We start from the raw sequence: 25,003 nt of genomic DNA on the forward strand, positions 1-25,003 counted from the left end.
CTTTTTTCCGCTGCTTGTAATCCGAAACAATGTTTTCATTTAAACTCTGGTTACTTAAACTTTTGAAATGTCGCTACAGTACCTTGTTTTAAAATGAATTTCCTTTTATTAAATGTCTTTGGGTCAAATATTCTTGTTTTTCCCCTTTCTTCCCCGCTTCTTTACTCCTCCCCTAGTCGCGGTCCACCGTACTTCCTATCCTTAGGAAATGCGGGCGTGACAATAGGACCCCTTCTTCCCTTCTTTAAAAATACTTCTATTCCATTTCTTTTCAAGTCTCTTAAAAGTAGAATTTTTTTAATTTTAGAAAGCATATTCTCGGTAACGAGGTAAGACTCATTCTTTATTAACAATATTTTATTATTTTTCATCTTTTTTTATTTTATCAATAATGTATTAAGTTTATGTTATTTTAAAATATTTTAATTTAAAGACGGAAGTATATGCTACTATATATTTTATGAACAAAGTAAAAAGAAAAATATAATACTCTTCATCAAATTTTTAATCATTTTACTCTTTATTTACACTAAAACAAAAAAATCGGATAAGGACACTTTTAATGCTATTAAGGACGGTAATTTGTGTGTCTAATTATACCACCAACGCTTCATAAAGTGTCCTTATTATTAGTGTTCCAATTAAAATTAGAGGACACAAATGAAGGTCCTATAAAAGTAAAAGATTGTGATAATTAGTCTTTAATTTAAAACGTTTTCTTTTGTGATTAAATTATATAGTAGTTATTTTTAAAAATTTACAAACACTAGTAATTATGTCTCGATTTTTGTGTCCCTAAAAGATACTCCCTCCGTTCCCCAAAGTTTGTCCCAGTTTGAACCGACACGGGTTTTAAGAAATTGTTTGTACTTTGTATTAAATGGAAGTGTGTAGTGGAATAAGGATCCTACATTGAGAATATTGAGGAGTGTATTTACTGTTCATTTTTTGGAAAGATTCTAATTGGGACAAACTTTGTGCAATGAACGAAAATGGTAAAATGGACAGACGAACTGAGTGAGTAAATTTTTTATTAGTGTTACCATTAATTGTCTCACCATACTAATTGGTTTTTATTCAGTTTTGATTCTTTATCCTCCTAACACATGGCCAGACGTCTCGTTTTAAGGATTTTATATAATGAGTTACGTGTTTAATTTGTCTAATAGTATTAGCATAATTTGTATAACTATCTAAATATTTGCACTTTGGTGCAACTTATATTTTCATGCTTTAATATTAATAATTTAAGAAGTATATTGAGTTTTAAATTGATACGTTGTTGTAAAAAATAGTGAGTTTTAACAGTATATATCATATTTTTTGGAAAATTTTTATTTATTTCTTTGATTTACTAGTGTAATTTGGAAAGGCGTGAGGTCGTTAAGAGCATCCACAATGGCAATAGCTCAGCCATAGCCTAGCCACAAACTCCTCTTGCCACATCATCAACACTAAAAACTCCTCCTGTCACATCATCAGAACAAGCAATAACCTAGCCATAGGCTAGCCACAATAAACAAAATTATAAAAATAACAATTACACAAAATACGGAATTCAACTTACGACACAGATACGGGAAAATGCAATAATTTTATTTAAATAAAAAAGGTACATTAAAAAAAATTACATAATTAAAAAAAAAACTAACGCCGTGCAGTTCCTCCGCGCCCACAACTCTTCAATTAAATCCTTTTGGAGTCGAACATGAGCTTCCACTTGGCGCATGTCGGCATGTGCTTGGAGGCGGCTGACTTCATCGTGAGGTACCCCTCTTCGTACGTTGGGGGCGGCCACGCCATGGCTTGGACCGGCTTCATTATCGTCGTTAGCTCAACTAGTCAGTTGTATACCTTCATCTTCGACAATCATGTTGTGCATGATAATACAGGCGTACATTATATCAGCAATACATGCGTGCATGAAAATGACGTGCAAATCACGTATATATAGTGTTTCGAAAATTAAATTTAAAAAATTAAAAAATCGGCTGGCCGATATCTCGCCGATCGGGAGCCTGCAATGGCGGCCAGCCGATCGGCGAGCGCATCGGCCAGCGCTCGGGAATCGGCGTGCGCTCGCCGATTTGGCGCTGGCCGGCTGCAATGGTTCGGCGAGCGGATCGGCCAGCGCCGAGAATCGGCTAGCCGGTCCGCTCGCCGCCATTGTGGATGCTCTTGGGCATATAGCAATACGTAAGACAAAAAAAATACTCGTACTATAATATCTTTAACTAATATTTGTTCATGGTGGAAATAATATGTTTGTGTGGTGGAAATAATGATGTAATATGATTAGTGAAATTCAAAATCATTTGGTAATTGGTTGCACTAACTCATACCATTGTTTTGCATTGTTTCTATTTTTTTTATAGATAAGTAGCTTGTCTGATTATAGCACCCAATGCAACACATAAGTATGATAAAATAGTTGACGACGAAGATTTCGATGAGAACGCACCAATTATCAATTTGACTAGATAAAGGACACAAGTTGATCTTTGATGCATTATCTACACACGTATGATAAAAAAAAAAAACTTTGTTATTTTATAATGGAAGTTTTGTTACATCATATATTGACATGATATAACATATTATGTGATGAAAATTGGCTTCGAAGAGATGAAAGTTACTTAAACTCAAATGAATATAATGCGAGAAATGTATATCCCACAAAATTTGAAATATTAGGGAAAACATTGCACTTCATATTGTAATATACTTATATTTTGGTGAGTCTCGTTTGAACTCCTACAATTATAATTATGTTAATTTGTCTTTATCTTTTTTTAAAAAAATTCTTTAAAAGCTGCTATATTCTTTATTCTAAAGAAAATATAAGAGCGTCACTTTTGTTTTTCTCGATATTATCAATTCTTTCGACGCTGATTTTACTTTACTCAACAATCACTTATCTATCCATGGTTTTCATCAATGTTCTTCTAATTCATTTATCTCTCTCATGTAAATCCTACTATCAATACTATAATTACTTTTGACAACACCGACATAATATTTCACAGTTATTAAAATTATATTTTGGCCGCCAAATATTAAATTCTTGACTTCGCATTTGAATACTGATTCCGTAATTTTGGAAGGTGCAATCTATGACTAATGTCATGCATGCTATTTGCTTATAGGCTTAAAGACTTTCTTATTTACTCTATCCGTCCATGAAATATTATCCAATTTTACCATTTTGGTCATTCCGTAAAATGTTGTCCACTTTGCTTTTTTTTCTTTTTTTGGTAAATGGACCTCATTTTCCACTAACTCATTACACTCACATTCTATTATAAAACTAATATTCCTTCCGTCCCGGCTAAGATGACACATTTCTTAGCCGGCACGGAATTTTAGTAGTTATTGGTTAATGTGCTTAGTTGGAGAGAGAAAATGTGGGTGTAAATATTAAAATAGAGAGAGAAAGAAAGATGAGTATTTTAACCTAAGTGAGATAAAGTGGTTGGGTGTATCAATTGGAGAGATAAAGTTTTCAAAAAATAAAATGTGTCATCTTAGTTGGGACAAACTAAAAAGGAAAAAATGTCATCTTAAGTGGGACGGAAGGAGTACATAAATGTGAGGCCTATATTTCACTAACTTTTTTCACTCACTTTTCTTAAAACCCGTGTCGAGTCAAACATGAACAATATTTTGTGGACAAAGGGAGTATCTATTAGCATCACTCCATGTTTCGTCATTAGTGATATGCTTTAGTACCTCTCTTCCATTCCATGTGTTATCGACAATGAGCATAGTGTTGATAACACTTCTGAGCTTCAATCGTTACACCTATAATTACTGAAATATTCGCCTGATAATATCCTAAGAGGTAAAATCAGAAATATCCTAACAATAAATATAAACTGCACAATAAATAAGGATATCGAGTGGTAAGTAATTAATCTACAAGGTAAAACAATCAACTATTCCAATGAAGAAACCAACATAGAACTTGTTCATTAATCAAATAATTCATGCTAATATTACATATGACACAGCTTCAATAATCTTGAAAGAAAATACACCGATCACTAAACTCAACAGACACATAAATGAATCAAAGAATATAAACCAAAAGACAACTACAAAACTATTTATGAAATTATAGTATATCTCTTGGCCACCTCAAAACAAATGATATCTACAACGAATGAAAAGAATGATCAATACCACTTCTCTACCTACGAAGAATAGATCGCAATCTGTTCCTGTTCAAAATAATGACTGATGACAACAACCACCGAGGCAACGATGACGAGCCTCCACCACCATTAACCGGAGCCCACGCTGACACTGCGTAAAGAGGCTGATCCGACCAGTTCAGGGTCAGTGACGAGGACGAGGACGACCCTTGCTGCACTTCCACCCTATAAATGTGGTTAGAAGAGTACATCTTCAACATCATCTGCCCTTGAAGCAGCTCTCTTTCACTACCTCCTACGCAACGAAACCCTCCTTGCTCCATCAGCTGCTGCCACTTGTCGAACCTCTCGTGCCTCTCAAACCGATGTCGCCCCTCACAACCTATGATGTTCCTTATCTCCCGCCCGAACATCTCTTCCATCTTCATCCTTGCCGGACTCTCCAAGGGGAGGCTCGAATCAATGGAGTCAAACACGGCCGAGTAGTACTTGAGTGAATTGAAAAAGCCTCGCATATATACCCCCTCTTGTAGTATATTTTACTATCTTCCACAGATTGATTATCGATAAATCTCTATAACCTAATACACTACGCACTTTGATTAATTGTAATATGTCCTGGAAACCTAATTTGATAATTTTTACACTTTCTGAAAAAATATGATATCGAGAGGCAAGTAAGTATTACAACGCAATAACCAACATTGAACTTTTTCATTAATCATGTTATTACATATGACAACCTCTATAATCTTCAAAAAATATTTCGATCACTAAATGCAACAAATACATAGAAACGAATCAAAGAATATAAACCAAACAAAACTACAAACCCTATGTAGCATTAAATTATATCTCATGACTACCTCAAGCAAATGATATCTGCAACGAATGAAAGAATGATCAATACCAATTTTTTCTACCTACAAAGAATCGATTATATCTGTTTCTGTTTAAAAGAATGACTGAAGACGACCACCACCATCAACGAGGCAACGACGAAGAGCCTCCACCACCATTAACCGGAGCCCATGCTGACACTGCGTAAAGAGGCTGATCTGACCAGCTAAGGATCATAGACGAGGACGAGGACGACCCTTGCTGCACTTCCACCCTATAATTGTGGTTAGAAGAGTACATCTTCAACATCATCTGTCCTTGAAGCAGCTCTCTTTCACTAACTCCAACGCAACGAAACCCTCCTTGCTCCATCAGCTGCTGCCACTTGTCAAACTTCTCGTGCCTCTCAAACCGTTGTCGCCCCTCACAACCTATGATGTTCCTTATTTCCCGCCCGAACATCTCTTCAATCTTCATCCTTGACGGACTCTCCAAGGTGAGGTTCGAATCAATGGAGTCAAACACGGCCGAGTAGTACTTGAGTGAATTGAAAAGCCTAGCATCAAAAGTGGCCTCATTGTGTGCTGCTTCCTGCTCTGCCATTACAACCACTTGAGCATTGCTGCTTCTGATCAACCCCAAAAACTCTCTCAACGCGCTGCCTTCGTATAGCATCTTATGCAGCTGAAACACGCTGTTCGCCACCACTGTCTCCTTCTCCTTCACATGAAGCATCCACAGCCTCACATCTTCTAGCCTATCAACCACTGGATGGAACTGAAAGGGGAGATTAAAAGCCTCAGCAAACCCGGCTAGCCTATCCCCTGTCTCCATCAGCTCCTGCTTTGACTCACCAATGCCTGTGATCCTCACGTGGCTCGGAGGGCTTGCTCTAGAGGCCAAGCTCTGGAACAAACTAGGCCACTGTAGGCCTTGCTTGATGTCAAAATCAATGATGTGAACCCTGTCCTTCCCTTCCAACGCCCTCAGCAGGATCTCGTTGCAAGTAAAATGCACGAACTTGGTGATCGGGCTCACTTGATTTAAGACCCTCAACGCATCATCATCTACGTGCTCAAGCTCACGAGGAGGCGTGATGTGGAACACTTGAGGCCATAGCCTTGCAACGCGCAGGGCCAAGGCCTCGGTGAAGTAGGCGATGAGGCGATGTAGAGGGGAACCTCGTGGGGAGGCAAGCTCGCCGAGCCTAGCAAGGCAATGGCTGACTGCAGCAATGTTCTTGGAGCCTATTTGCTCAACACAAGCCACAACTAAGTTGATCAACTCGACACACTCAGGCTCTCTCTGGCTACTCCCATTATGCCCCGCCACGACCCTCGCTCGGATTGCGAGAAGACGAGCCATTGCCAGCGGCCTCACGCTCGACCGTGGGGTTACTACTGCCCAACCCAAGAGCCAGGTTGTGACTACCCGAGGAAGTGCTCGAAGAACCCGAGGCTGAGACCTCCCTGTGAGGATGCACATCCTTAGACATCCCTGAATCAGTAACCTCAGTCACAACAGAGTCAAACCAAGGGATGTTCGACAAAGGCGGGAGAGGAGGCGGGTCGAAGCACCCCCTCTCCTCACCTGAGCATGAGAGAGAGAAAGGCACCTGAGGTGCATTAGCATGGAACCAGAAATCCTCACTGCTCATAAACTGACCTGATTCCTCTACACATTTCCCATTGCCATTTTTTCTCTTCTTCACTCTGCCCATGTAGTTACTCCTTTCATCTGTAGCTGCATATCTCTTCTTACTCCTAGCACAAAACTCATCCCCTCTCTTTGCTGCAACAGGAGGGAGCTTGATGCTCTCCCTCAAAGAACTCTTGGACTCAATACCCTTATCAACTGAAATCCCAATCTGCCTAACTGGCTGTGGCCGTGACGACGCCTCTTTCCGCCCGAAGCTACAAGGCAAATCCAACCTCTGTGTGGTCATGGCAGGGATGTGGCAAGCTTGAAACTGTGCGGATGCTTCACTCCTCAATCTATGCCTTGGTGACAACAATGTAGAAGAACAACCAGCCAACATTCTTCACACCCTAAAACCTCCAGTTCCTTTCCTTTTTTCTCTCTCCCTTGTCTAAACTCCTAATACACTCACCCTTTTTTATCAGAAACTCCCTCCTCCTGCGGCACCCACGCCGCTGCTTCTCGTCTTTCTCTCTATGTTTCTCGATGTTTCCTCAGCCCCTCCTCCTGCGGTACCCACGCCGCTGCTTCGCCACCGGACGCCATCCCTTACTACTTCAACACAAAAATTAATCAAAGATTAAAAAACTGATAAAAGTGATCGACACGACACGTGGACAAGAAGTAAGAGAGAGAGAGAGAGAGACGAGAAGCAGAACCAACGATGAATTGAAGGCTCCGTTCTCATATGAAGGAGGAGACTGAGAAAGATTTGAGTTTTGTTTTCATTGAAGAGTCGGCATCATCGAGTGCGGGCTGGTGTTGGGGATACTCTAGGCCTAGGGAGAACCAATGTTAGGGAAATTTGTCGATTTGAAGGTGGGCCCGGGAGCGAGTGGGCGGTGAATAACGGGCAAAAAAAACGGGCAAAAAAATAACGGGCAAAAAAACGGTAATGTTTTGCACTTTGCAGGCATAATATGCCGCACGGTGGTATTTTTATAAATAATTACAAAAGTTAAAGTAGTAATAGTAATAGTAATAGTAATAGTAATAGTAATAGTAATAGTAATAGTAATAGTAATAGTAATAGTAATAGTAATAGTAATAGTAATAGTAATAGTAATAGCTAATGCTAAATTGATATGACGCAATAGCCCTTTCTCACTGTTTCGAAAAATATTAGTAATAATTTGACTTCAAATTTATATAAACAACTAGGGATGTCAATCGGGCCGGCCCACCGGGTTTCGGGCCAACCCTACTCAGGTTGCGGGTCAATCGGGTGCGGGCTAATCGGGTTGAGATTTTTTCGGGTTATAAAAGTTCAACCCTAACCCTAAACGCTCGGGTTTCGGGCTGGCCCAGCGGGTTAATCGGGTTGCTACCGATAAAATTAACATGCGATTAATCCAATAAATAATGACGAAAATTAGTTATATTTATAAAATATAAATATTTAGTTATGATAAATTTGAGATTTATACTTAAAACTCAAACACAAACATGATCAAATACTAATATTTGAGATTTGTGTAAAATAAAACATTAATTTAAATATTTTAAAGCATGTTTTAAAACATGTTTATAAATTTAAATATTTGTTAATGAATTAGAAGTTTCTAATTTATTTATTTATTTATTATTATATTAATAAAAATTTAATATATAATTTATATGTTTAATATAAAATTGAATGTTATTTTTTTAGTTATCTATATTATAAAAATAATCAATGAAATTGTCCAATTCAGAGTCAAACAAATAGAACAATAGAAATTTTATCGGGTTTTCGGGCCAGCCCATCGGGTTTTCGGGTCTGACCCTAACGGGTTGCGGGTTAATCGGGTGCGGGCTAATCGGGTTGTAATTTTATCGGGCTAGAAATTTTCAACCCTAACCCTATAAATTTGGCGGGTTATTCGGGTCAGCCCACGGGTTGCGGGCTGCATTGACATCCCTATAAACAACCTTCTCTCTCCATAATAATAATAATGACAAATATTTATTTTTAAGAAAAATAATAACAAATCTTTAAATTATGCACGATTTTCAATACTTTAAAACATATTATATATATATATATATGGTTCTGATTAATAGAAATTTTTTAGCCTAACTGAGAATTGAAATGCATTATCAGGCACTCATTTTTATTAAATGAGTGGTCCAGAATTTGCCACATGAAAAAATTTTTTAGATTAATTAATTATGAAAGGGCAGAATGGTAATTTCATCTCAATAAATACTTTTTTTATTAATTTTGATTTTTTTAAATAAATTTTTTTAAAAAAATAATTTTTTTTGTCAACTATATATACAATTAATGTCAACTACACACATATAATGTCAACTATAAGTTGTTGACATTTGATGTGCAAGTTATTGATGATAATACCCCCAAGTTGACATAATCCACTTGCAGTTGACATTTCAAAAATGTTGTGGATGAGTGGCTGAAAATGCATCTCAATTCTCAATTAAGTTAAAAAATCTCAACCTAACAGGACTATATATATTGATATATTAGAAATAAATCGTACCCTTAGTAGAAGATATTAATATATCATAAATAAATTATGCTAATAAGTATGTACGTTTGCCTATAGTTAATATATTTTACGATCAAGTTAAATAAGATTAACTAATCTACACAATGTTACTCCTAGCTATTCTAATTTGTTAGCCATTTTTCATGAATGTGCAATGTTATAAGTATATAATTGTATTGCATACCATAAAATTACACTATAATTGTACTACCATATAATCAAAAGTTTGATTTCATTTATATATGTCACATATTAATATTATAAATAATTATATATTTAAGATACTACTAATATATTCCCACAATGTATTATGTAAAATATATAATTTTATCACATTACAAAAATAACTACACTATATTATATAACTATCATTATTGTCAAAATAACTATCATATGACATAAAGCAATTATATACCAATAACTAAACTTGATGATAATAATAATAATACTTCCTTCGTCCACACAAAATAGTCTCGTTCGTGGATGGCACATGCCAATTAAATTAATAAAAATATGAGTTTGTCAGAGGGAGTAATAACAATAATAATAATAACATAGAAGTAATAATATTAACTTACATAGATAACATATCTAAAGGTCATAGTACCAATAGGGTAAGTGTGGCCATATATCCATAATGATATATTATGAATAAAACACGATACTTAGTTGATAACTACAATTAAATAATAGTTATTAGATATTCAAATCAAGGGTTTAGATCATCAGCTTCGAAATGTCAATACGATAAAAAAAACATCAATAACATCAAAAACATCAAAAACATCAATAAAAAAAAAAAAAAAAAACATCTTGCCCGCACGGGCTTAACTCAATTGGTTCCTGGGTGGTAGATTGTCCCTAAGCAGACAGGATCGAATGCTGGCAGCCGCAGTGTGGGAGTTTCACCACTGTGGTGGCTCCTTGTGTGCTGGTTACCAGTGTAAGTTCCTCCCACCTAATGGGCCGCTGAGGTACCGTGTTTGAACCCCTCCATAGCGATGTCGGGCCGGGTTATGGGGGCGCCTGGGGTAAGCGAATCACCTTTTGTCCCTAAGATAAAAAAAAACATCAATAAGGGTATTAATGTCAATTTACAACAAATTAGTAGGTGTAACTAACTTTTGAAAAATATCCCATAACTTTAAACCGCATATAACTTTTTCGATTTAAATTATTTTTTCGCACAACATATATCAAATTAAAGATAATTTCATAAGGATTCTAACGAGATCTCATTTGCATATGTTTCGATGTCAAAATTTGAAATTTTTTTTGAACACATAATATGTCAATACAATGCTTGACAATGTCAATATGAAATTGTATTGACTTTGCCATGTCTTTGTGTTGATGTATTTCATACACTGTATTGACATTGTATTTCTAAACCCTAAATTTGATAGTTGCTATTATCTTTTTAATAATAAAAAATGAAAAACGAAATTACACATGTCAAATTGTAGACCACCAGATTTCTAAAAATCCCATGGCCTTAAATTAGTTGTAGTTAGCAATTAAATGATGAGTTAGCAATTGATCACTTCCATCATTATTATATAGTTTCATTGTATATTATGATTTATGACACACATTAGAAATTTTGTTACGAATACATACTATAGGCTATATTAATAATACCGATAATAATATTAAAAATACAAAATCATATTATTATGTACTATTGCTAATATATGGTACTATTACAACATGGTGCGATGTAATATTATGAGCTATTATTATTGTCGCAATTATCCTATTATTATTTTAGTATATATATTTGAGTTCATTGTCCCAATTTAAAATTTAATAATAAAAAAGATAAGTAATTAGGTGAATCTCATATCCAGCTACGCTCATGAAGACTGCGGTGGCATCCAGTGCAGAGAAAATGTGGATTTGTTGTAGGATTGACGCAATGAAGTAGATTTGTGCTTCATAGTTTTTACTTCGATAGTTTAATTTTTCAATTTAAGTTTGAGATTATTGTTATTTACTTAATTTGAGTAATAGTACTATTTTATTTTTAGTTTATGATTAAGTTTATTAGTACTATTATTTTTATATTTCTTTAGTAGGTATTATTATTATTATTATATACCATACCTTATTAGACTATTATGATATTACTGTCTAGTGTGTTAATAATTTAATATGGTTACATTCTCAATTATTTAGATAAAACTAAGATTAATAAAAAAATATCATTAAATTCAAAATCAAAATTAAATCTCCAATCGAATGAAGTTTATTCGTTTCATATACTAATGGAGCATCTCAAATGGTAGATTTATCTAAAATTTTAGAACTTTATTATAAAATTGTAATTATTTTAATGTGCACATAAATATTTTATTTTAATAAATATCATAATTTTATTAAACTGAAAATTTAATTTAATCATAATATATAATATATACTCTAAAATAAAAGATGAATAAACTAGAAAAAATATGATCAACGAATAGTCAAGAGAATAGATATGAGAACTATGAACATTTTTCATGATGTTGTTGTAAATGACATAATGATAATATTAAGGCGCGACATTGTGATGTTAAACAAATAATGGCTACAATTGATTTCTTATTCAATTAAACAATCATAGATTTAAATTGATCATATATTCAACTAAGAATGCCATTGTTTATTTTTATTAAGTTTTTTTTAAAATTTAGGAGGATCGGCGATGGTTCCCCCCCGAAGTGACTCGGACCCCCGACCTAACGGTCGGAGGTGAAGCGTCTTACCACCGAGCTGCGCTTCGTTGCCAAGGTGGGAACCAACGGGTCCACCTACCTTCCCCCTAGCACGGGTCCAGCTTTTTCCTTCCCCTGGCACGGGTCCAGGCCTCCAGCCTCCCCCGATACCTGGGTCCAGATCACTCCCCCGATGCCTGGGTTCAGGCCAGTGAATCCATAAGCCCCAGGGGAAATTAATCCCCAAGATGCGCCTCCCAGGGGTCGAACACGTGACCTCTAAGATGGCGCGGTATCCTTGCCTCCCTCCTCAACCACTTAAGATTTCAGTTTATGTTAATGAATTTTAATTTTTTTAATTGTCAATCTTGTATTGCAGTTTAAAATAACATATTTTTATATGTATAGCTTTAAGATTGAGAAATTAATATTTCATCTAATAAATTGAACTACTTTTATATAAAAATATCATTAAGAAATTTTATTTTGAATTTAAAATTAATTATACATACCAAATAATTTAAAAAATAAGTAATACATAATATAATAAATAAAATAAGAAAAAGAAGAAATGAAGTCAAAAGATAAAAGAAATTAAAATAAGTTATATAGTTTCAAACTTAATGTTATCGTCCCATAATGAATTGATCTAAAGTTATACATATGCTTAATAACGTTTTCCCAGTTGATGAAATAATTTAAAGTGATGGAGTAGTTATTATAAAATTAATCACTTCATCAGTTACTATTTACTTAAAGGTAAAATAGTCTTAAATAAATTGATACTACTTTTTAGAATGAAATAAATGAGCACTAAATACACTATTATTTTATTAATTACTCCATCTGTCCACGAATAGGAGTCTCGTTTTCCCATTTTGGTCTGTCCGTGAATAGGAGTCCCGGTTCATAATTACTATAAATGGTAAAGAGACCTCACATTCCACTAACTTATTCCACTCACATATCTTTTTAAACTAATATATATAAGTGAGACCTCTATTCCACTAACTTTCTTCCACTTACTTTTTTTAACATTTCTTAAAACTCGTACCGGAAAGAAATGAGACTCCTATTCACAGACGGATGAAGTATATGTTTGTGTGGCTAACTTTAATGTGGTCATGTAATATCACTCAACCAAAAAAACCAGCCACAGTTGGCACACTTTTTGGAATAAAGTCTCACGATGTTCATATTTTCTTTGCAAGAATCATAATCTAATCATTATTTTTCAAACAATCAGATGATGTTATAATTTAATTGTACTTGGAGTATATTACTTCAGAGATAGTGTTCATAATTTCACGAATCCATATATTTTTTTCGAATTTTTTATACTGTGTTTCATACTAGTTTTGTTTATATGAGGCATGCTATTCATGATTTGCAGTATTAAGCTTGAAATTTTGTTTAAGATATTTTCAAATCATTTGTATTCATAATTATATTTTTTTGTTATAGTTATATATTTTCATAAAGTCTCTCTTGTAATATTAGTAGTTTTTTTGAAGTATTAAATAACTGATTAGAGATAGTTTTTCAATGTTATGAAAACCGAGATGGTATGTCAATCGAAAAAATTACTATTTCATGATTGAAATATTGTAACAAATATATAAAATATATGTATTCAGATAGTAACAACATCTTATATGTTAGCGAATAATCCATCTATACTGTATGATTTCAAAATCGGGATGTTGGAATTTTGTCATGGGTCACTCGTGTTGTACCCAAACTAAAAAGACAGTGGCTTATTAGTCATTTTAACAATTGAACAATTATGGTGAACCTGCTTTTTTTTTACGTACAACATGATTCTGTATACCATGTTGGAATATTTTTTTTTGTCTTATGTGAAATCTGATTTTGTATATACCACACGTCCTTTACAATTTGCAAACCTCTAAAATCTAGTAATCCTCGTAGTTGTGAGTTGTGATGAAACTTTTCGTCATGGGGTTTAAGAAATGAATATTTAGTGTTTTAAGTAGATAGATAAAAAAAATAAGAGAGAGAAAAAAGTAGAGAGAATATAGTAGAAAATGAATAAATAGAGATAATAAAATAAGAGAGAATACAGTAAGAGTGAGAAAAAATATTTATTATTACCATATATGAAAATAACTCAACTATAAAAAAACTTCTTAAAATAGAAAATGACTCAACTATGAGGAAACGAAGGGAGTAAACTTTTATACCATAATTTAAAAAAGGTGACCTACATTTTTTTCACCTAAACTTTGTCATAATATCAAACACAACCCTCAATCTTTAAAAATATCTATTCAAGTATCTGAATAGAATTCCAAAAATGCAATTTGAATCCCATTACTGGTCTATTCAGATAGTAACAACACATCTATATTTTTTGTTAATAATTTTGAAAAATCGAGTATATCCCACAGTTATATATTTTCATAAGGTCTCTCTTGTAATATTAATAGTTTTTTTAAAGTAGTATTAAATAACTTAATAGTGATAGTTTTTCAATATTCTGAAAACTGAACGGGTATGTCAACCGAAAAATTACTAGTTTATGATTGAAATATTGTAACAAATTTATAAATATACGTATTCAGATAATAACATCTTATATGTTAACTAATAATCCATCTATACTGCATGATTTCAAAATCGAGATGTTGGAATTTTGTCATGTGTCGCTCGTGTTGTACCCAAACTAAAAAGACTGTTGCTTATTGGTTATTTTTATAATTGAACAATTATGGTAAACCTGTTTTTTTACGAGCAATCTGATTCTGTATCACGACTAGATTATGTAAATCTGATTTTGTACATACCACGCGTCATATATAATTTGCAAACCTCTAAAATCTAGTACTAATTTTTATACCATAATTTAAAAAAAGTGACCTACATTTTTTACCTAAACTTTGTCATAATATCAAACGCAACCCTCAATCTTTAAAAATATCTACACAAGTCTATGAACTTTGAGTAATATCTTTGGAAAGACTTATTTTTTCAAAATTTGACATCTCATTTAAAATTAAGTCATCTATCTTATTTTCCAACTTTTATTGCAGATTTTACATTTCATTTGAAAGAGTGAACTACTTAAATGATACTTGATATTTCACTTTCGCACATAAATGATACTTGATTTTTACTATTTTATATCGTTTTTGTACCCCGTGACAAAAATAACCCTAGGTACCAAACATGTGATTTTTTTGTTATGGGGGATATGTTTGGAAATTTCAATCAAATAGTACCAAACATGTGATTTTTTTAACCTTTCTTATTTCTTTTTTTCTTCTTTGTTTTCTTCTTCTTTATTTTTTCTTCATTTTCTTCTTTCTATTTAGTAGTATTTAATCTTCCTTTCTTCTTTCTTCTTTCTTCTTTTTTTAATGTTTTATACATACATTTAATTGCATATAATATAAACTAAGAACAAAATACCTAATTAAATTAATTATTTATAGTAATTAAATCAATTGAATATTTTTTATTGAATTATTTTATATTTATTTTAGGGTTGAAACACCTAACTAAAAATATTCAACTCTTTATTCAAAATTCAAAATTTTTATTAAGACTATATTGATTAGTTATTAATTAATATAAAATAATAATATTAATAATAATAATAACAATAATATTAGTAATATTAATATTGATTAATAATAATATTATAATTATTTATTAATTACTACTAGTTTTTAGTATTACAATAATAATATTATTGTAATAATTAAATATAATTATAACTATAATTATAATTAAGTTTATACTGAATGATATTAAAAAAATTAATTATTAATTTATAACTTCAAAATAATAGTAATATTAATATTGATTAATAATAATAGTATAAAGGGTGAGGAAAATGAGATAAAATATTATAATATCACTTTTGGTACTAGGTTTGTGTATGTCCAAAATATCATCTATGACACAAATGGCAAAATGTATTTGTTTAGAGGACATTTTTGGGTGAAAATCTCATCAGGTACCAAAAATGTGATTTAAAGGTATCAAAAATGATATAAAATAAATATCATATATCATTTATGTGCCAAAGTAAAAGATCATGTGTCATTTATGTAGTTCACTCCGTTTAAAATGCGTACATTAAACTGCGATCAATACTTAACTTTCAACATCTTTGTCATTAGATTGGACGTACGCAAGGTACAAATACAAAAAGATGCAAATAATTTACAATTCCATTACTTCGAATCACAAATAGAATTCCGAAAATGCAATTTGAATCCCATTACTGGTCTTTCAGAGCTTTGCCTCTTGCTGGCCTCGCCGGCTTGATGAATTTGCCAAGCAGAATTAGAACTATTGGAACAATCGTTCCAATATAGTAAACGCTTGATTTTTTCACCTACACATTACTGTTGATAGCTTTAAGTCGAAATCTAATTGTGGAGAGACATACCAACCATGAATCCTGGTTTCTTTCCATTCTGAATCAGCCTCTCATAGACATCTAAACATTGTAACAAAAAATAGATTGGATGAAGATGTAGATTATAGTTTTATGATTCATTTTACAGATATCAGATAAGCAAATGTAAAAAAAAGCATAATTCAAAGTGAATGTGTACAAAATTATCATACAATCATAATATTCCCAACTCTAAGCTCAAAATATGCAAGCACAATAAAAAGGTACGCATAGTAATAATTTCAACTGCAATTGATTGTTTTGGATGAGAAAGCGTTTCAGAATTTAGCCTCTGAAGCTGTGGCAGAGCAAGGAAGCAATATAAAGGCCAATAGATCATCATAGTTGTTATGCTGCACTTGGACTACTCCCATGCTACTCTGGAGGTTACAACACGGGCAGCTTCGCAGCTATGCATTTTTAATAAATACTTAGTTAACTTACCATGCCTGAGCCAGGTGCTAACTTGAATATTCCATACAAGGGGTAACTGCACGGAACTGAAAATCCAAAACCAGATATTATGATAGAAGCTTCTGAGATGGACCAAATGAAATAATATTTCCAACGAGCAGTGAAGCCTGACATGTACTGGTAGCTTAGTCGTTTCCAGAAGTCATATTCTTGGTATACTGGTTCTGTGAATCGAGAAAGTGGGAAATGTGGTACAAGATAGAGATATAATCCCATACAGGCAGACAGTGGCTTGAAGAACAGCTTTGCAAGTGCCAAATCTATCACAGATGATAATGGCTGAATCAATAACAAGATCATGTTGAAGCATTTACAAGAATATAGAACCAATACCCCTTTCCTCTCACTCCATTCCAAATAATCCTTCATTTCATACACTGGACCAGCAAAGTGACTTCCACAACACAGACAGTAACCAAAGTACTCAAGCAAAGATGGCAGCTTTTTCAACGCTTTTAATTGAGCCTCACGCAAATCTTCCTCTTTTAGAACTCCATCATTGTAATTGATCACACATGATATGATTTTTAGTGCTATCACTATCAGAGATCCTATACATAGGGAACACCAAGAATGTATAAGAAATTTCATTCAAATCATGATATTAGTTCATAGGCATAATTTGACTACAGTATTCCTCAGTAGAAAGAGGCTGATATGCTGTGAATCATTTCATTTTACAGGAACAAGCTTAAACAGTCCAGATGGCCACTCTAAAAGGAGCAGATTTGCATTATTTACATTTGAATCCCAATTCATTATGCACAGGCTTCAGCTTTTGTTTTAGACATTTTTTGGACCACAATGGTATGATATATATATATATACACTATAAAGGTACAGTTTTTAATCAATAAAATAAAGACTATGCAGAATAAGAAAAAAGCATGTTATTCATCATTCATAATTATATAGACATTAATACATAGTGTATATCACTATACAGAAGCATAATAATCCTAATGCCTAATATAGCAGTTCAATCAATAAGTTTTTAAAGCAGCTCTAGAAACACTTTAGCATACCATAGCTTGAAAAGTTAAGATACTCACATCAGTAAATAAATGCTACAACATGGCATAACCATGTCAGTACGTGTTCAACAGTCAACAACCAAAGATGAGCATGATCAAGAATGAAACAAATTTAAGTTGGAAGTAATGAGAAAGTGCTCACCTGTAGCATCTATACCCCCTTCCTTCCATGCATCACCACTCTCATGTAATACACATGGCTGCACACATCAACATTATTCAAAAACTAAAAAACTGATGATATAATCCCCCACGCTACCACACATTAACTACACATTTAGCCCTCAGACCTTTGCTTTGACTAAACTAAAATGATATATTAGGAACTAGCTATTGTTTAAGAAACATGGTTGCTTCAAGATATTATCTGTCTGTAGCGAGCATGTGCAGAAGGGGGAGTCAGGAGATTGATCTTTTCGTTATCAACAAGTGGAGTTAGGAACTTAGTTTTAGTATAATGAAAAAGCCATAATCCATGTATTCTTGGTTTCATCATCGTCAGAATTTTCTTCCTGAATAGGAACAAACTTTTAAAAATAGAGTGAACTATGTAAATGGTGCATGATCTTTCACTTTCGCACATAAATGGTACCGAATTTTTATTTTATATCGTTTTTTATACCTATAAATCACATTTTTGATACCTGATGCAATTTTCACCCCAAAATACTCTCTAAACAAATTCATTTTTCCATTTGCATTATAAAGGGTATTTTGGACATAGACAAAACTAGTGCCAAAATTGATATTATAATATCTTCTCTCGTTCTCCTCACTCTTTATACTATTATTATTAATCAATGTTAATATTATTATTTTGATGTTATGAATTAATAATTAATTTATTTTTTAATATCATTTAAATATACTTAATCATAATTATAATTATATTATTGTTATAATAGTAAAAACTAGTATTCCCTCCGTTTCGTCATAGTAAGAGAAAGGAAAAAGTAGAGAGAATAAAGTATAAAGTGAATACAGTAGAGAGAATAAAGTAAGAGAGAGAAAAAAGTTACCATATATGGAAATGACTCAACTATGAAGAAACTTTCCAAAATGGAAAAATGACTCAACTATGAAGGAACGAATGGAGTAGTAATTAATAAATAATAATAATTATTTTATATTAAATTAATAACTAAGACGGTTGATTGCATCTTCATTGGATATGCACTTAATAGTAGTGCATATCGATTTGTTGTTCACAAGTCCGAAATATCGACTATAATAGTAGGGACAACAATTGAGTCAAGGAATGCCGTATTTCTCGAAAATACATTTCCTTGCAAAGACAAAGAAAAGGTCGTAACCAATTCTGAGACAAGAATTGAAGAAGAAGCCACTAGTTCTAAACCAGTGGAAGAAGAAGCCACTAGTTCTAAATCAGCAGATGAGGAACCTAAATCGCGCAAGCGTGCAAGGACCGATCCGAATGATACAGTACTAAGACGTGGTAATAGGGTCAGAACACCAAAAACATTTGGTCCTGACTACATTGCTTTTATGATAGATGAAGAACCGACATCTATAAAAGTAGCATTCAATTGCCCAGACGGGTTACATTGGAGAGAAGCTGTTCAAAGCGAAATTGATTCAATTTTGCTAAACCACACTTGGGTGTTGGTTGATTTGCCCGAAGGTGCTAAACCTTTAGGATGCAAATGGGTCCTTAAAAGAAAGTTTAAGGCCGATGGAACAGTTGATAAGTATAAAGCCCGTTTAGTAGTAAAGGGTTTTAAACAAAAGGAAGGACATGACTTCTTCGATACATATTCACCTGTAACAAGGCTTACATCTATTCGAGTGCTTCTCGCTATTGCTGCATTGCACAATCTTGAGATTCATCAAATGGATGTAAAGACCGCGTTTCTAAATGGTGAATTAGAAGATAAAATATATATGGAGCAACCCGAAGGGTTTGTAGTACCTGGACAAGAGAAAAAGGTATGCAAGCTCGTAAAGTCTCTATATGGATTAAAACAAGCGCCATTGCAATGGCACTTGAAGTTTGATAATGTGATGTTATCAAATGGGTTTAAAATCAACGAGTGCGACAAATGTGTCTACATCAAGAGCACTAATAACGACCATGTTATAGTGTGTCTATACGTTGATGATATGTTAATCTTGCGTAGTAACACTCAAGTAATTAACGATACAAAGGCCATGTTAAAGAGAAACTTTGACATGAAAGACATGGGTCTAGCCGATGTAATTCTTGGGATGAAGATTCTAAGAACGTCTGATGGAATCATCTTAACACAGTCACATTATGTTGAGAAGATATTGAATAAATTCAAAGCCTATGATGGCGCGACGGTTAAGACTCCAATTGAACTCGACGTTCACTTGAGCAAAAATAAAGGCGAGCCCGTTGCACAAGAAGAGTATGCACGGGTGATCGGATGCATTATGTACTTGACTAATTGCACTCGACCTGACATCGCTTGTGTCGTGAACAAGTTGAGTCGTTACACGAGCAATCCAAGCAAAGAGCATTGGAGAGCTCTTGTGAGGGTTTTGAGATATTTAAAACATACTCAAAATCTTGGGCTACACTTCTCGAGATACCCCCCGGTATTTGAAGGGTACTGTGATGCCAATTGGATATCCGATAATAGAGACTCACTTTCAATACGTCTTTACTATTGGGGGTGGTGCTGTATCGTGGAAATCCACAAAACAGACATGTATAGCCCGATCAACAATGGAATCGGAGTTCATTGCCTTAGATAAGGCGGGTGAGGAAGCCGAGTGGCTTAAGAACTTCCTTGAAGATATTCCATGTTGGTCTAAGCCAGTGCCACCAGTGCTGATCCACTGCGATAGCCAAACAGCTATTGGAAGGGCAAACAATGGCTTCTATAATGGTAAGTCTCGACATATACGTCGATGACATAACACCGTGAGACATTTGATCACAACATGGGTGATTACAATTGACTATGTGAAGTCAATAGATAATCTAGCGGATCCGCTAACCAAATGGATAAACCGTGATCAAATGAACAAGTTGCTAGAGGGAATGAGTTTGAAATCCACAAACTAAAGAACTATTATAGTGGTAACCCAACCATGATGACTGGAGATCCCAAGAACTTGGTTCAAAGGGACAACTAAGCTATGAGAGTTCATGAGAAACACTCAACTATATCTATTCCCTAGAGAGCAATAGAGTGTTAGAGAACTTGCCTAGTGGTAAAGGCTAAGTCTATGACTTTTAATGGTTCTTAAGGATCTCAAAGAGATGGAGTTCTCAAAGAGACCAAGTATGGCAAGGTACTTGACTAAGAATCACCTGTGTAAGTGTGAAGTGTGGTCGCTTCATAAAACACACTTATGAATCCAAAGTGGTGTCCAAGACCGCAATGGACACAAAACGTGAGAACGAATGAGGTTGAAGTGTTTAAGCGTTAACGCCATTGTCTCGGTGCACGCCGTGGGAGATTAGTTCAAAGCATCGCGCTACTAAGCCGCCTGTGTATCCGATGGTGTCGACTATGGAAGGTTCAAGGCCAACAACTACCTATCCTTATGCTTATATATCTCTCGAAGGTTGAGCTTGTATCTGCATGCATTTGGCTATTTCCACTCATGTGGGGGATTGTAAAAATCATGGATTAAATATGCCCGGTCAATGGATTTTGACCAAATAATAAATGTGGCGAGACATTTAATTTTATGAAATTAAATGACATAGCGTCGATCTACATTTTACGTAGATAAATGTAGTATATTCACTTTCTCAAATCCGATTTCCGGTGAGTGAGAAATAGTGGATTAAAGTTGGACATAATTAGCTTTTAATTAAAGCTTGGAGTTGGAACTTAGGGAATAATTAACTAGTGTTAATTATCCCACATTGGAGGATTAACACATCTTTTAATGTGTTTAAATTAAGTGACTTTATGTTACTTAATAATTATAGTGGACCAAGATGGGTGAAAGAGCCCACACGCGCGCACACGCGCGCGCCGCCGCCGCCCGCCCGCCCGAGCCCGAGCCCGTGCACGTGCTCGTGGTCGCGGTCGCGGTCGCGGGCCGCGTGCCCGATCCAGATCTCGATCTCGATCTTGGACTTGGATCTTGGCAATTGGTCTTTGGGCTTGGTGCTTGGGCTTGTCCCTAGCCCCAACTTAATCTTTTTATACCACCGCAGAGTCAGCAATCCAAGTGGCTTGACACGTCGTCAAGCGTGGCACAGTCAGAGCTGCCACGTGAGAAAAGCACACGCTCCGCATGCGAAAGGCACACTCCTGCCACACGCTCGTAACCGTCGGCGGTTACGAATCTGCCATGATGAGCCTTCATGGCTGGTGACCCACAGCAGTGGACTGAGCCTATAAATAGGCTAGCCACTCCATGCATTTGCACTACATCATTCACAAGCATCTGCATCATAAGCTCTCTCCCTCTCTGCATTGTCTTTCTGTCGAAGCTCTGCCCTCTCCTCCATCCAGTTCGCCGGAGCTCTGCTGATTGCGGTGCTGCATCAATAGAGACGTAGCCGTTTTACCTTTGGGGACGACACGTCAAACCGAAGAGCACTACCGGGGCGTATCTCGTCTTGCGGGAAGAGGCCTCCTCGACTCGGCTATCATACTGGTTTAGTTGTTTCGATTTCTATTGTAATTTCTTTAGTTCAGTTTCTCCTTTTCTTTCTTTTGGGTTGTATTACGCCCTACTGTTATCTCTTGTAATCCCCAGAAACCAACATGTCTCGTCTCGCCGAGACGAGACCGAGCTGGCAACGAGCTAGCGCTGTGGATGCCCTCCAAACACACCATGCTTTAGCATACAAAGAAGAATGCTGGTTTTCATATAAGTAACTACCAAGTTACGAATCCTTATGTAAGAGTCTAAATTATTCCACAAAAATCATCTCATGATGATTAGTTTAAAACAAAATCAAAGTCTCATCACTGCCAAAACCTTATTCAATGTTTTTCGTCCCACAGAAACCATCACCACCACCAAAACGTGAAGCTTTGCGAGTACAAAAGGTTTGATTAATTCGAACAAAATACATCTTTAGTCATTAAAATCCAATCTCAATACGAAACTGCTCCCCCACCAACACAGCAACAAAATTTTAGCACGTGAGTTTCCCTATAACTAATGAAATTTCACAAAAAAAAATCTGAACAAAAGAAAACCCTAATATGCTACCAATATATATACACACATACATATATATTCCTGTAGCTTGCAATCCAACAACGCCACATATTGCGATCAGACATAACATTTTCAGAAAGAAAATGAAAAACATAAACAATATTATCGAATCAACAGAAGAACAGAAAATAAAATTATCGCACTAATTTATGCTAAAAACCACCTCAAGCTTCTGTATAGCGGGTGGTTTCATCGGCTCCGGTAATGCTCATGAACGTTTCAATAGCTCCTTGATCAGCCGCCATTAGCCGATTACTTCTTGTAAATTTGAGGAGAATGGAATCAGAGTTTGCGTGAGAACTGAGAAGTGAATTAATTTTGTGAGTGATAAGTTAATTTATTTGGCAAATTTTAGTAGAAATATGGAGATATTCAGCAATTGTGTAATTGTGGAGACTGAGAGCATCTGCAACGCATCTCGCGGGCGTCTCGGTCTCGTCTCGGAGAGACGAGACGGCCGCGAGACAGCGTTGCAGCCTTCCGTCCCGGTCCCGTCTCGCCGAGCGTCTCATCCCGAAGGGACGACCCGCGAGTGGGCGTCGTCACGCTGACGCAATAAATCATTTTTTAAAAAATTCAATTTTAATAAAAAAAAACTTTATAACGGTAATGTTTCCGTTTTTACCGTTGAACGGTAATTTTTTTAATTTTTTATTTTTCTTTTTTTATTCTATAAATACTCCTCCTTCATTCTCATTTATACACACAAACACACATCTATTCTTCTCAAATCATCTCTCTTTCCTCTCTAATTTTCATCTCAAAACATTATTTTTCTCCCAAATTTAAATAATTTATGGATCCATTTCAGCAAATGCGTCGCATAATGGAAGAATCGCTAGTAGAAGATCGACGTCGGGAGAAGGAGGAAGCCACGACGCCTCCAAGGCGATCCCAGACTTACATCCATCGTAACCGGGAGGAAGCCGCTGCAAGGTTGGTACGCGACTACTTTTGTGACAACCCGGTATGGGGAGAGACCTACTTCCGTCGCCGTTTCCGCATGCGGAAACGACTATTTATGCACATCGCAAATACGTTGGCAGCTCGGGAAGAGTTCTTCCAAGAAGGGTTTGACGCCGTTGGCCGTCCCAGTCACACGACGCTGCAGAAATGTACTGCAGCAATCCGTCAGCTTGCTACTGGACAAACGACGGATGTGTTCGACGAATACCTGCACATCGGGGAAAGCACTGGGAGAATGTGTCTGATAAACTTCTGCAAAGGCGTCCGGGCAGCCTTCACCGACGAATTTCTCCGGAGCCCAAGCACGACAGATTGTCAGTTTCTGCTCCGACTTCACGAAGAAGTGCACGGATTCCCCGGGATGCTTGGCAGCGTCGATTGTATGCATTGACAATGGAAGAATTGTCCTGTGGCATGGAGGGGTCATACACAAGCGGCAACAAAGGCACCCACCCCACAGTTATACTCTAGGCCGTTGCCGACTATCGGTTATGGATTTGACATGCGTATTTTGGGGTCCTCAGATCGAACAACGACGCCAGCGTGCTCAATCCAATCCGACCTCTTCACCGAAATTTTGAATGGTAAAGCGCCAGCCATCAACTTCATCGCTAACAACCGGCAGTATAAAATGAGGTACTATCTTGCCGGCGGCATCTACCCGAAGTGGCCAACCTTCGTAAAGACGTTCAACTGGCCGGTGAACGAAAATCAGGCTCTTTTTGCGCAGAAGTAAGAGGCTGCTCGCAAGGATGTGGAGAGAGCGTTCGGGGTTCTCCAAGCTCGCTTCAACATTATCAAAGCCCCGGCTCGTACGTGGTTTATGGAGAATATGGTCGATATCATGTATACTTGCATAATCTTGCACAACATGATTGTCGCCGACGAAGGACCTGAGGCGGGAAATTGGTTCGACCCTGAAACCCCGGGAAGCTCTACCGCAAGCTGTCCGCCTCGCAGTGAGGTGCATCCGTCTATGCAAGATCGGTTGTCTATTCGGGCAAGGACACGTGATTCTACCGCCCACACCCAACTC

General features: G+C 35.6%; 1 protein-coding gene and 1 pseudogene across 1 annotated transcript; both read right to left on the reverse strand.

Annotated features, from left to right (window-relative positions):
- Positions 1 to 5,079: 5,079 nt before the first annotated feature.
- On the reverse strand, positions 5,080 to 7,477 carry LOC121769473 (annotated as a pseudogene).
- Positions 7,478 to 16,706: 9,229 nt separating this feature from the next.
- On the reverse strand, positions 16,707 to 23,295 carry LOC121768004 (lysophospholipid acyltransferase 2-like). The gene is made up of 3 exons (XM_042164341.1): positions 23,165 to 23,295; positions 17,963 to 18,020; positions 16,707 to 17,337 (listed from the first exon to the last, which is right to left on the reverse strand). The coding sequence occupies exons 1-3, from the start codon at positions 23,192 to 23,194 to the stop codon at positions 16,748 to 16,750; spliced, it is 678 nt and encodes a 225-aa protein (XP_042020275.1). The 5' UTR covers positions 23,195 to 23,295; the 3' UTR covers positions 16,707 to 16,747.
- Between the last annotated feature and the right edge of the window lie 1,708 nt (positions 23,296 to 25,003).

Source organism: Salvia splendens, chromosome 15 (assembly GCF_004379255.2).
Source record: "Salvia splendens isolate huo1 chromosome 15, SspV2, whole genome shotgun sequence".
Classification (NCBI taxonomy): Eukaryota; Viridiplantae; Streptophyta; class Magnoliopsida; order Lamiales; family Lamiaceae; genus Salvia; species Salvia splendens.